At 44.0% G+C, this 14,657-nt stretch overlaps 1 protein-coding gene across 1 annotated transcript in view; it reads right to left on the bottom strand.

Moving 5' to 3' along the window:
• MSH6 (mutS homolog 6) overlaps window positions 1-14,657 on the bottom strand; it is an 18,687-nt gene extending 4,030 nt beyond the window's left edge. The window contains exons 1-4 of the mRNA XM_004699748.2: window positions 14,366-14,657; window positions 6,838-7,037; window positions 4,521-4,684; window positions 874-3,415 (exon numbers count right to left, since the gene is read on the bottom strand). Of these exons, the coding sequence (XP_004699805.1) occupies window positions 874-3,415; window positions 4,521-4,684; window positions 6,838-7,037; window positions 14,366-14,607 (3,148 nt within the window). The 5' untranslated portion in view covers window positions 14,608-14,657. The remainder of the gene's footprint in view (window positions 1-873; window positions 3,416-4,520; window positions 4,685-6,837; window positions 7,038-14,365) is intronic.

Here is a 14,657-nt window from a genome sequence, read left to right as displayed (position 1 = left end):
ATTATTGACCTATCATAAAGACAGCATACCTTTTCTATTCTGGATAGTTATGGTGAGATCAATGTACATTTTCATGCTACAAATTTGAGCAAACTGTGGTTGCTGTATTTAAACTAACGGAGCTTAGGCTCTAGTTAAATTGGCTGTTGGTTTTATAAAGGAATTATTCATGAAGCTGAAAAAGCTACCAAGTTTAAAAATGAAAAAAAAAAAGGTATGCTAACCTGGGCTGAGAACAAGGGAAGTATGAAATGTACAAGGCACCTGATTTCTGTTAAATATATATATATATAATGCTATAAGTACATCAGAAAGTGATGTGGGCCGAGTCTACTAAGAGAACATGTCTGGTGGTTTAGTGAGTGTGTTGGGCTTTTAACAAGGTCAGTAGAAAAACCACCAGCACCCTAAGTGGGAGAGAGTCTCAAAAACTCACTTGGGGCACCTCTACCTTGTCTTCCAGGGTTACGATAAGTCAATCAGCTTGATGACAGTTGTTGGGGTCTCATTAAGTACTGGAGATGTTATCAATCTTAATGTTAAGACGAAAGGCCAGAGCCTTACTTGCAACTAAAATAAGGTGACCAGATGTCCCGATTTTTGACAATATTTCCTGCGTCCCATGGCATTTTTTTAAAGTTCCGATTTTTGGAAAGAGTGCACAACAAGCTAGGGTATACGGTTTTCGGCTGCCATGTGGCTATTTCACCAGAATATGAGTTTTATCAATGGTGTCCCGCTTTACCAATGTTAAAAAAATATGGTCACCTTAAACTAAAAGCAAGTTTCAAGTGAACAACTTGAAATTGCTGTGGCAACTTTGCCTAGTGAGAACGTGTATCCCAAACCCAAAGAAGCTGCTTAAAGTCTTACCCAGCACTGCAACACACTCTACAGCCGACTGCCAGTCCTTGTAATTTTTATCAAAGTTATAGAATAACCGCCGCATGCAGTCCTTCAGTGACACATCTCTTCGTTCCTCTGCATTCATCAGATTAGCCAACTTTTTCTCGATAGTTTTGGTCCAGTATCGTTTACAGCCTTTCTTAGTAGATTTCAACTCATATTCTTCTGGTAAATTACGGTTGGTGAAACTCTCTGGGATTTCCAGCTGATACCGGTTCCTACCAATTCCCCAGTAGACTATGGTCCTACAGCCAATCCGACTGCGCTGTTTCTCCAAGTACTCCAGGAGGCTCTGCTCATTTTCTCTTATGTCCGCAAGAGCCTGGTCATAATCTGAGTCAAATCCTGCTTTAGGAGTAATAAGCCCAGTCTTCCGGGCTCTTTCATGGTCAAAGGCTGTATCCCATCGGTTAAGTTCTGTAGTCAAGTCAGGAAAACGGCCTTCAGGATTTTTTGTCTGGAGAGTGATGACCTGCTTGAGGAGTTGAGACTTAAAGCCATCAACAACTTCTTCCATTATCTCTATAATTTTACACATTACTTTGAATCCTTCTAGAGCAGAAAGAAAATCAATAATCTTCTTTTTGCTATATGTTGTTTCTTCATACATTATAGCCCTGCTATCTGGGTGGTTCTGGAGCTTCAAGGGAGAGCCAACATTATGTATTTTGCTCAGCAGCCTCTCGAGGTCGGGAAGCTTTTTAAGAAGATCTACCACCTCAGAGATTTTGTCAGGTACAGCCATGAGGTCTTCTATGGCATCCAATCGATCGTTGATAGGGAAAGGGCTACAGAGTGGGGCACAAAGCCACTGCTTTAGAAGCCGCTTACCAAAAGGAGTATGGCACGTGTCAATCCTCTCTAGCAGAGTCCCTTCAGTAGAACCATTTGTCCCATTCAAGAAAATCTCTAAATTGTTTAATGTCACTGCATCTAGCACCATTCGTTGATTGGCTCTAGCAAAGACAGCACCAGGTCTTGTGGCACTAATTATGTCAGAATCCAAGGGAATATATTCTTCAAAATTAGCCATTGACAAAAGCTCCTGGTCTATAAGACATTTTTGGAGGTAGAAAACACAACCACCCAGAGCAGAGATGGCCAACTCACTCTTCTCTGCTGGTGTCAAGCCAATGGAATCAGATTCTGAGGTCATATCTTTAAGCACCTGCGGCAACATCACCCCACTGTCCTCATTTAGCTTTTCTGTAAAATACCCTTCTTCTAGGAGAGTTCTCAAAGTTTTGGCTGCGTCCCAAAACTGGGAGCCTGATACCAGCCCTTCCTGAAGAGAAGAGGATAATGAACTCTTAAGGATCATCTTGGTTTCTGTTGAGAGGTTCCCTTTTTCAAACAAGACTTGTACTGGAGGATAGTGTGCCACTAGAGTCCTGAACCTAGAACAATGGCGATCATCAGAAAACTGACCTATGTAAAACTTTCCCAATGAAGTATCAACAAAGCATACACCGTATGCGCGAGTGTGGCCCGAAGAATCTTCCTCTTTTTCTTTGAGGCTAAGAAGGTATTTGCTGTAGTTCCCTGAGGGATCACCTTCCAGCACACTGTAGGTCTGTGTGCCCTTGGTGATGATCCTACAGATCTCCCTCCTCACCACTCTATGGTGCTTAGATACATGTGCCATCTTCCGGCACCGTGCCTCCATCATTTCTGGGGTCTCAGTTTGTTCCACTCGCGCCACTTTATAACCCTTCTGCACTAAGGAATCTGAATATCGGCCAAATGCAATTTCAGGAAAACCAGAATGGGCCCAGTTGCCTTTCATGAATACCAGGCCCAGTTCATTAACTCCAATGAGGGCATCCATGTGGTATAACTCATAAAATTTTCCCACCTTATAAAAGATGACCAGATCAAAATTCTGAGACTTAATCTGCCACCACTTCCTCATCCCAGGAGTACAGGAATTAAGGAAATCCTCAGGCACATAGAGTGTGGCCGCATCAAATTCAGGGTGATCAGGCCGTCTCCTCCGTTCATCTCTTCTCTTCTCCTCCTTAAGCCATTCTAACGTTTCGTGATACCAGACAGTGGGGCGGCCACTGTCATCCCCTCCGCTAGTGTGGGCTTGGGATTCAGAACTTTGAGGAGCAGCAAAAGCACCCAAATTACTCTTGGTTTCTGGTGAAATGCCAGTTGCTTTTTGAGTGGTATGGGGCACTTCCTTCTTTGAGTTTTTCTTCTTCAGAGAGCCGTTTCCAGCCACCATTCTCTTCCGCTTTGCAGTGACCCTGGCAGGCCTGTACAGGCCTTCGCTCTCACTGTCCCCCATCCCACTGCTTGCTTCGTCGCTGCTTCCTTCCTCCTTGGCATCTGGCTTGAATTCCACATCAGAACCACCAATGTCACTCTCAGAGTCTGATATGACTCTGAGTTTTTTAACTTGGCGGCTACTTCGCCTAGGTCCTTCTATCTTAGGCTGCACTTCCTCTTCACTCTCCACTGCATTATCTTCTTCATGCTTATCTACCGCATTGGTTACATCGACCTGCCGCGTAGAGAAGAGAGTATTAAACACAATTTCATATGTATGAGAGCTCAAAAAAAAGTATAGGGAAAAATTCCATTATCTTTTCACTCCATTCCCCTTCCCCCCAAAAAAATTTCTGAAGCCCAAGACCTTCGGGAAAAAATGAGACAAAAAACACCCCCCCCCCCAAGAAATGTCAACTTTCAACTTTAAAACAAATGTCACACTGCAGTACAGAATAAATTTGTGGGATTTAAAGGGCGTTCTATACCTGCTATGAAGCCAAACACCACTAGTACTAATAGATGGAATGTTCACTGCTGTGGAAATAACTTCAGATCTTCTCAGTTGAAGTTTGTGATTTAAAATCACAACGATTCTAGTGCTCCACAAGTCTTCTCCAGACCAGCTTCTACACATCCTGGACAAGTTCCACTGACTATCGTGGGTCACCGTCCTGTTGCTATTAGGCTCAATTTATTAGGATCTCTGAATGGATCATCCAGTTCTAAACCTCTGATACATGTTCTAATTCCTGATCTTAATCCAGAACTTAAGATTTAAAACTTTAATGGTCATTTATTTTTAAATGAAATCAATATAATTGTTTCCCTAACACTTTGTAAAGTTAAAGTCGCATTCAAAGTTATTTAACATTTATTACTGGCAATGCAAGCTACATCAGAAAGCATAAGCCTGGTGACTGTGAGGACCTGACTACACTTTCCTTCAGAAGCCTACCACTAGACTACACGACCAATTTAAGATGGAGTCATTACCATTCTGAACATTGCTAGCTGCCAAAATGTCAGCAATCTACTACAACAACATACCTGCCCTCTCTGTGTGTACACACATATATACAAGTATGTAATATGTTATTTCAAGATGCCTGATTTTCCTTCACCCTCCTAACACAAAGCTGAAGTGCTCAGCTGTTAACCTAGAGGTTGGTGGTTCAAACCCACCAGCACCACCTCAGGACAAAGATGTGGCAATCGGCTTCCCAAGATTTATAGCCCTGGAAACACTTTAGGGCAGTAGTTCTGTTTCTGTCCAACAGGCCACTAGGAATCAAAATTGATTCAAGTGCAACGAGTCCTAACAAATTGTAATGCCCCACCTCCATCTCTTCTTCTGGCTCCGAGGGCTCATCACATACTGCCAATTCAAGCCTCTTAACCTTGTCTTTACTTAAGGCTTCATCTGCACGTTGCATGGCTCTAAGTATTTCAGGCTTTGCACTGTAAAAATGCCCTCCCTTCTGGGCTTCCTTTGCTTTTGATCCTAGGATAAAAACCATGCAATTACAAATAAGTTGGCTGTATATTTGGTTTAACCCCTAATACTTCCCGTAATGAAAAAGACTTAAGGCAATAAATCACATATATACTTAATACCCCATTACTTTTTATTGAGAAATAGATTACAATAAAACACAAAAGGAAGGAATTTTCAGGGAAAGCTACCACTTAAATGGAAATTACTTATTCCTTGAAATTAGTTTTTAAGTGCTGGGTCACCGAGGGCCACTTAGTCTCTCTCTTCTAATGACCTAAGACACTAGCACTAAACAAGTATGGCATATGCTTCTTCAAGCGAGGTACTTGAGACTTTGTATAAGCAATTGATCAGGAAGGTAAAGACTACGAAATGAAGCTAAAATGTTAAAATGTCTTTTGTCCCAAAGGCAGGTAGGACTTTTTAAAGACACAGTCATGTTATAGGGCCATAACAGTAATGGGGATAGAAGCTTGTGGGAGTAGCCAACTTCACACTTTGGACATGTTAAAATGTATTTTTCAAAACAGTTGCTTCAAAATGTCTTGCTCTGCTTTAAAATTTCCCTTCATTTAAAAGAGTTTTAGTATTGATATTTCTATTTGCAGACACAACACAGAATACCACAAGTCTAATATATTAAGCTACTACTTAAGAGGCAAAACCAGAAATGTCTGTGTTGTTTCTGCATGAATATACTTGTATATTTTATACCCACTGCCATTGAGCTCATGCCAGATTTAAGAGATTCAAAACATTACCACTTTACTTTCTGTATAGGACAACCTACACTTCCAAGAAATTAGCAACTTTTATGGTTTGCCAAAAAATAAGTGCTGTGCCAAAGCTACACACTGCTACAAGCAAAATTGGCCAGGAAGGTGGTGGCTCTCAACTTCTTCTGAAGTGCCAGCTGCAGCAGGACCCACCCCCTGCTCCCTCCCCACCACTTAGTTACACCTCTGTTCCAACACCAATCTGAATGACACAACTCAGGCCTCATTTGCTGATTTAGGTCCGTACTGCAATAACTCGAGATTATTAAGGGTTAACAATACACAGGACAAACGTAGATTACAAAACACAAGATAGTCATGTTCATTCCAAAGTTAGGTTTGTAACTTCACAATTAGTCCTGCTTTAAAGGGGCGTCATCTCTCCTCTAGCCCAACCTTTTCATTTCATCTATGAGTAAATTCTCAGGAAATAAATTACTTTGGCTGGCATGATACAGAAAATTAGTAGTGGTCAAACAAGGTTTCTCAATTATTACTCTTGCTTTCCTATTAGATTTCCATCAGCTTCCCTCCCTGTACTCAGGAAGAGCCATGGCAGTGAAGCTGCTAACCATTGAGTTCAAAACCACCAGCCCATCCACAGGAGAAAGACAAGGCTTTGTACTCCTGTACAGAGTGACAGTCTCAGAAATCCACAGAAACAGTTCTATCCTCTAAGGGACGCTGAGCTGGATGGAGTCAACTCAATGGCAGGGAGTTTGAAGTTTTGTTTTTGAGTAGACTACTATGGCCTAAAAGGCATGTTTCTTCTCGAGATTTCTAGAAAATTGTCCCTTGTCCCTGGTTCTACATGATGGAATTCAGCAACTAAGGAGCCTATCGTCTGAGGATAACGAAACAGGACTTGTGTACTCAGCAAGTCTTCTGCAATCACACTGGGGGCAAGCACTGCAAACTTCAGGAGGCTGACCTGCACAGCTAGCCTAGTGAGCCTACTGGTGCTTGTGAGAAGGCCAGCCAGGAAGGCAAAAACTATGGCTAAAAAAGTCTGATATGCCGCTCGTCTTAGGCGTGCTCAGGGGTGATGAGAGGACTTTGAAGGCTAGGTGCTGCCCTGACTACAACTTTTTTCTTTTAGATCCTTTAAAATGAGGGACACTTTAATACCTCTTCTTCATGCCTGAATCTGGTATTTTGATTATTAATTCCAGTCATAAGATTAATTTTCCTTTGTGGGCATCATGATGTAAGTCACTGAAATGCCAAAACCAAAAAGTCCAATCTACTGGCTGAAGATGATCCCTGTTTTATCCTTCCCTGGGATGCCAGAAGTTTAGACATGCACTCAACAGCCACTCCTACAAATACATTTTGTTTCACTACACTCAATACTCAAGGGAGGTGGATCTCCCTCACTCTTACCTGTATATGGCTTTACTAGCCTTTTGCTGACCCAGCCCCTTGTTGGACTGTCATCAAAAAACTGTACATGAACTCGGACTGACTTCCCTTTCTCCCGGATGCACGTCCCATCAAAAGGGTGGTTGTAAACCAAGCAAGGCCACCAGGGGTAACCTTCCATCTTGGCCCAAACCAGATCACCTGGCGTGAAATCATAAGCACTGTTGACAAAAAAGGTAACTTGGTTAGTTAGTATTTGGTCAAACTGCCTTAACAGCAATTACCTACAGATAAATACAAAAAGTACCCTCAGACACCGCTGAAATCTTCTGTAATTCATGACTTTAAAAAACATGTTTAGGTCATTTTTTAAGTAACACAAAAGTCACAATCCTGTTAAAAACAAGCAAATAAGTTCTCATACGAATCATTCAAAGCTTTAAAAACTGACAGAATTCTGGTGGAAAGACAAAAATGTGCATATAAACTGAATTGTCTAAACAATTTTCTCTTCAAATATCACCTCACCCTCAATGATCCAATAGGAAAACAAAAGAAAACCTTACTGTTAAAGACAATGAGTATTCATAAATCCCAAAGGAAATTGTCAAAATAAATATTGGAATTATGATTTGATTTATTTAAACGAGATTCAACCATGATTTTATAAGTGCTTCTAAAGTTCTGATATATTTTAAATGCCCACTTTTGTATTCTTAGTGCTTTTATAACCCAAACCAAACTCTCTGCCACAGAGTAAGTGCTGACTCATAACGACCCCTGTGGGTTTCTGAGACTACAGGTTTAGATGGTAGCTGGTTTTTTTGGGGGTGGGTGGGGAGGGGGTGTTCCGATGGGTGTCATACAGCCCCAAAGCATAACTAGGGCTCTCCTAGGGCTTTTATATAGACAGTGAAACAGAATTAAAAGATAAGTTTTAAAAAACAGTGAAAGCTCAGAAAAATACATATAAAAGCTTTAACAGAACTTAACAAAATAAACCAGTTATAAAAGATATTTAAAAATTGTATTTTTTAGATCCTCTTTAGACCATAACCTTGGTGTCTGTTACTGGCCGTACCCAAAATTACAATACCACTCGTGTGTTACTACTTTTAAAAAAACTATATATAGGGAGGAGACGAACCAGACAGGGAGCGATGTAGCAACAATGAAAAATACAACTTTTTCCTCTAGTTCCTAAATGCTTCTCTCTCCACCCCCCACTATCATGATCCGAATTCTACCTTGCAAGTCTGGTTAGACCAGAGGATGTACACTGGTACAGATAGGAACTGGAAACACAGGGAATCCAGGGCGGATGATCCCTTCAGGACCAGTGGTGTGACTGGCAATACTGGGATGGTAGAGGGTGAAGGGAGACGTGGGACAGGGCAAGATATGACAAAACAAACAATTTATAAATTATCAAGGGCTCATGAGGGAGGGGGAAGTGGGGAGGGAGGGGGAGAAAATGAGGACCTGATGCTGGGGGCTTAAGTGGAGAGCAAATATTTTGAGAATGACGAGGGCAATGAATGTCCAAATGAGCTTCACACAATTGATGTATGTATGGATTGTGATGAGTCATATGAGCCCCTAATACAACGATTTAAAAAAAGCCAACAATAACAAAGTAAAGCAGAGGAAAATCTCAATTGAAAAGGAAGCAAAAAATATTAAAAACTAGAACAATTTTTTTAAAAAGATATATATATAAAATAATCAAGTATGTAACCAAAAAGGTGCCATTTAAACATTTTTTACATGTCTGATTTAGTGGCATTAATTACATCCATGATGTTGTACAATCATCACCACTGTCCTTTGCTAAATCTTTCCAACTGCCTTAACAGAAATTCATTGCATTCTATCCCACTCCCCAAACACTAGTTAGTCCCCGTTCTCCTCCTCCTCCTCCTAGGGACCACTCTGCATTTGCCTACTGGAGGTATTTCACTAAGTACAAGCATCATTTGTCCTTTTATGACTAACGTTTCATTGGAGGTATTTCACTAAGTACAAGCATCATTTGTCCTTTTATGACTAACGTTTCACTGGACTCGTTTTTGAAAGAATTGGTGAACTCCAAAGCTCCACTAGAATGTGTGTGTGTGTGTGTGTGTGTGTGTGTGTACATATATAAACACCTATTTAAGGGCAAAAAATTTTGCTCCTATAAATAAAAGAAAAATTGGATTTGGTTCTAAAGAACAAAACAAAAGAACTTGTGTATATAAATGAGTCGTCACTGATGTGAAATAACATTCTAAAATAAACCAAAGGGGGAAAAAAGAAGATTCAAATACCAAAGCCAGGGAGTCTTTTCTATTAACTAAATTGGGCACTTAGCAAAGAAGTAATTAAAGAGTAAATTAATCCCTCCCATCCCACACCCTCACAGCATCCACCGAACTGGACTCTAGTACAATTCCTAAATCGCCCTGCAAAAGAAGCTGAAAGAAACTGGGGTTCTCTGAAGAGGTGTTTCTTCCATTCCTGAAAACAGCTGAAAAGCGGGGACACCTTGTCATCAGAATGAAAGGCCATTCCCAAAGTGCAGAGCTGATACTGAAATAATGCTCGAAAAAGGTTCCACTACCAGGCATGGCAAATCTGACATTAAAAACAAACTTTTTAACTAGTTACATAAATTAAAACAAGTTAGAGTTGTAAAACGGAGTCCACAATAACACTGAATTTTCTTTTATAATACACTAGACCAGGCGTCCTCAAACTGCGGCCGCCGAGGACACTTATCCGACACGCAGGGTGTTTTTGCCCCATTTGTTATTTTACTTCAAAATAAAATATGTGCAATGTGCATAGCAATTTGTTTGTTTTTTTTTTAAAGTATAGTCCGGTCCTCCAACGGGTCTGAGGGATGGTGAACTGGCCCCCTGGTTGAAAAGTTTGAGGACCCCTGCACTAGACGCTAGAGTATTAGGCAACATTATGAAAAACTTCAGAGAACTAAGTCAACATCCCAAACTAGGGCAGAACGTTACAAAATTTTTAAAAAGCCTTTATTTTTCCGTTAAAAATCCTTCTTACATATATTGTTGTTTAGGGGCCCACTGAATTGGTTCTGACCCATAGCAACACTACGCACCATGGACAATGCCAGGTCCTGGGCCCTCCTGCCCAATTGCTGCCATGTTTGAGCCCATTGTTGCAGGTACTGTATTAAATATGTGTACCTCTGTATCCATTGGTCACACCTTTGTCAATCAGTGTCTTTCCTTTGTACAACAGTGCTAGTAATTGCTGGAGTCGTGTGCAGCCACGACCAATAAGCAATGCCAAATTTTCCATCACCATAAACAGAAACTCACTGCTCCCCAACAATGCCTCCTGCCTCTCGTAACCATTAATTAAATTTTATACTGCACATGTTCTTAGTCTAGGTGTTCCATCTGAGATCATGCAGTATTTGCCCTTTTGCATGAGTGACTTATCTCACTCGGCAGGTTTTCAAGGTTCGGGATGGTATGCTACGGCATGTGTATACAAGGCTTCCTTTATTATATTCATGTATGGCTGAGTAGCAAGCATTCCACTCTATGTACAAGGGGCTTCAAAAAATTCGTGGGAAAAATGGAATGAAAACTTCTGAAGTTTGGAAATCCCCTTGAATATGCTGCCCATTCAACAGCGTATACATTAGCCTGCTTCCACCTTTGAACTACTTGGGACAGTTCTGTACTGACACTGGTCTATGTGTGTCTTAGGTGCCCTAGTGGCATAATGGATTCCTCGTTAGGGCTGTTAACCCATCAAAGTCAGCAGCTCAAAACCACCAGCGGCTCTCCCAAGGGAGCCAGATGAGGTGGCTTTCTGCTCTTATCAAGATTACAAGCCCCAGAACCTCACAGGGGCAGTTCTACACTGTCCTATTGGGTCACCATGAGTCAGAATTGACTGATGGCACTGAGTTTGGTTTGGGCTCATTGCAAACTTACTAGACTACAGTATTATAGAAAGGTAACTTTTGCAAGCGGCTGGAAACCAAAAGGGTTGTGTGACCTGCCATGTTGCAGTGATCTACCACCACATTCCACTATCTCCAAGGTTGGTCTGTATTAAGCAGGAGGCTCAGAGCACAAATGTCAAGCTACTTGCAGTAGCCCACCTTTCACAATCAAGAACACCCTCAACACCTGTCTATTCTCTCAAATCTCCACTCTGCCTCTAAATCCCTCCTATCCCGGCATCCTCTGCCAGCATCCAACCAGCTTACTTCAGCTAGGGGTCTAACACACAAACCTCCCCTATGGGATTCTTAAACAAAACCCACAGAGTATCAACTCTAAAGGAAAACCGGAAAATTCAACTAACTTATTAATAAATATCTTCTGTTAATAAGTCAATTCTGACCCTGAGTCTATAGAAGTTCTGAAACTTTGTGAGCAGATAGCCTTCATCTGTCCCCCTGGGCTGCCTTTTACAAAAGTTGCCATAAACTGGAGCAAAGAACCACCCAAAGTGAGAAGTCATCTGCATCGTACTTAGAGGACAAAGAACCAGACAAATGGGCAAACACTGCGGCACAAAGGAAATCTAAATGACAAATAGGGAAAGGCCTGAGCTTCCCTTAAACTGTTAAGATGAAGTCTGTGGGACAGAGAACTAGGCCCAAGCTTGGCCTTTTGTATTAGGTTTCTAGATATCCGCCCAGTGAAAAGCAAAGCTGTTTAGGTCAGCTACCCTGCCTGACCTAAGGCCTGGTGTTTTCAAGAGCTTCATGGGTGTGTGAAAGCTGGACATTAAATCCGGAAGACCAAGACAAAACGGACGCCTTTGGAATTTGGTGTTGACGAAGATTCTCCAGCATACTGTCGACTGTTAGAAGAACACCTGTTTTAGAAAGTATGGCCAGAATGCTCCTTAGAAAGGGGTTCAGCTCACATACTGTGAACATGGTGTCAGAGGGACTAGTCCGGAGGAAGGCGTTGGCTTTGTAGAGGGGTCAAGGAACGAGAGGAAGGACCTGGCAAGGATTGTGAGGGTGGCACAGGCCAAGGGAGGGTTTGGTTATGTTGCACACAGGGTCAGTTCAGGTTCAGTGGGAACCGATTCAATGGCAGTGAGCACAGCTCACACATACAGAGCACCCTAGCATGAACTGCCTTGCTTCTCTCGGTCACTGCCATCTTGGAGCCACAATGCCCAATGCTGTGCCTGGCCAAGTGCAGAGTGAAGCATGACAAAACAAAAACTCAACAGCCATCACGTCTGTAAGACAGAGCAGGACAGTCCTGTGGGCTTTAGGGACGGTACATCTTTCTCCGTCTGAAGGGCTGGGGGGTTCAAACTGCTGACTTGGCACTGAGTAGCCCAACTTGTCACCCACAACTTCACCAAGGCTCTCGTAGCATCCTCAGGACATGTTCAATGGATGACTCAAAAACCACTCACTGGCTCTCCTACCTTGAATGTGGTTTGTCTGGGTTTCTTTTTGAATCTCTTATCTCTTACTCAATGCTTCAAAGGTCTGCCATTACCTATACTTTGTGTCTCATACAACCCAGGCAGGGATCCACTGTTTTCTGTAATTTCACTTTGTGCCACTTTGCTTTTACAAAAGGCATCAGTAGCTGTTTCCACTAATGAAAAAGCCTAAGTGAATTTTCACTTACAAAAAAGTGGCTGAAAGTGAAACCAGCCAAAGCCCTGTTTCGCAGGAGCCATTAAAGAGGTAGGGCGCATTCCAAGAAATGAGGTGGAACACCTTCGCTCTGCCCCAGAACTACACTCTGCATCAAGCTGCCAGTTGGAACATTAATTAGTATGATTAACATTAACTAGTATGATTTGGTTGGTTATTGAGGGTCTGGGACACACAAGCATTTCCCATATAAATTAATGGTAATTGCTTCTTCACTTTGCCCCCTTTTTAGTTTACAAGCAGTTTCACAAAAAACACTCTTCTTTTGGACAAAAGGGGTAACTTGTATCTGGTTTTTTCCAGGTATTGCTTAGTACTCCATTTAAAGGCCAGCCAAGCCCTTGAAAGTGCCGGGGAAGCCCATGAGACCATGATAGCATCTCAAGGCAGGCGATAGCATCCACACACCTGCAACCAGGGCCCTTCAGAGACCCACCCTGTGAGGGCCATGAACAATCCAACAGGAATCCTGCACTGGGACAGACTACCAGAACAGTCACTTGGGCCAGGACAACCTCACCCCTACCCCAAACACCTGACCTCATAGTAATGCCAATTGAAACTAGTACTAAAACAACTCCATCCATCAGACTCAAAAAGCCAAGCCCGTTGCCAAAGAGTCTATTCTAACACACGGCAGCCCAATAGGCAGGACAGAACCACCCATGGGTTTCCAAGGCTGCAACCTTTAGAGGCAGACTGGCACATCTTTCCCCCAAGAGTGGGTGGTTTGAAATGGCAATCTTTAGCTAACAGCCCCAAGCTTAAACACTTGTACTACCAGGGCTCCTCCATCACAGATATTTTTTCCTGATCCCTTGCACAGATCATTGTGTACAAGTACTAAGCATATCAACCTGCACTAAGTATATAAACCCCACACCTGCACAGACCTCTTGGGAGTGGGGACGCGTCTATGGCGAGGTATTTGGCACACCAGCCTCGGTGTGCAAGTTCCCTAATAAAACCTCATACCATCGACTTCAATTTCACTGCCTCATTTTTCAGAACCCGAATTGTGCTCCTGGGACACGCTCCTGCAGCAGGCCCAGTGGGGTGAGACCCTCTCAATTCCACCATAAAATACTACCTCTCCAATAGACTTTCAGCACCTACATGTGCCAAAACAAATATTTTAAATGTCTGTTAACGTTTCCAGTTGCTTCGGCACATGTGCAATCTTCACTGTGCTAGGATCCAACTCAGTCCCAGCACTTTCTCCCTCCCTCCGCGCCTCCATCCAACCACGCCTCTAAGACCCGCCCTCTGCACGCGGCCCAAGCCCCTCTACGGCCCTCGAGACCCAGCCGTGGACTCCCCGCCCCCAGCAGTCGCTCCACCTAGCAAGTGTACGTAGCACGCGTCAACTATCTCCCAATGGTGAACCAAGGGTCCCAACCAGGAACTAAAGGAACCACCCCATTGCCTGCCCCGCCCCTACCGGATGCGTGCATTCCTCCTGCCCGAAGGCATTCCTCCTTCCCGCCGCCCCTCCCCCGCCGCGGGCTGGCACCTCCGCCTTCCCGCGCTCCCCGCGCCGAGCGGAGCAGGCACTTCTCTTCCGGCCCCACAGTGCGAGCTCCGCCTGCGGTTACTCTTCCAAACACCGACTGCATGCACTCCCCCTTCCTCCTCCTGAAGCCCCCACCAGGCGGTGCACCTTCTCTTCCCCCCAAAGCGCCGGAACTCTGCAAGTCTCCCCGCCTCTCCAGCCCCCCTCCCTGCAGTCGATTTCCTCTGCATTGCCCGTTCTCAGAGTACACCCGCCAACTCACACCCCACTTTTTCTGAGGCGACGGGGCAGTCCCAGCTCCTCCGAGCCACGGCCTAGCCGCACACCCCCTGACCCAGGCTCCGCGCGCTCGGCCTCCCACCGCCTACCTGGCGGGGACCTCCGGCGTCCGCAGCCCTCCGTTGAGTTTCTTCTCCTCGCGTGGCGGCGCGGAGCCCGCCACCGGCCCAGGCCCGGCCTCGCTCCGGGCCGCACCCCCACTGCGGGTAGGCGAGGCCCGGGGGCTGGCGGCAGTGTCGCCGTCGCTAGAGGGCCTGGCTGGGGCCTGGCTGGCTTTATTCAGCGGGGGAGACTTGGGAAAGAAGCTATACAAGGTGCTCTGTCGCGACATAGCGACGGTGGCCAAGGGGCAGCCGCTACGTCGGACCAAGAGACGACCAG

The sequence above is a fragment of the Echinops telfairi genome, unplaced genomic scaffold, assembly GCF_000313985.2.
Source record: "Echinops telfairi isolate 266 unplaced genomic scaffold, ASM31398v2 ScPeMD7_7475;HRSCAF=8513, whole genome shotgun sequence".
NCBI lineage: Eukaryota > Metazoa > Chordata > Mammalia > Afrosoricida > Tenrecidae > Echinops > Echinops telfairi.
Note: the sequence above shows the minus strand (reverse complement) of the source record. Positions and strands in the feature narration are given on the sequence as shown.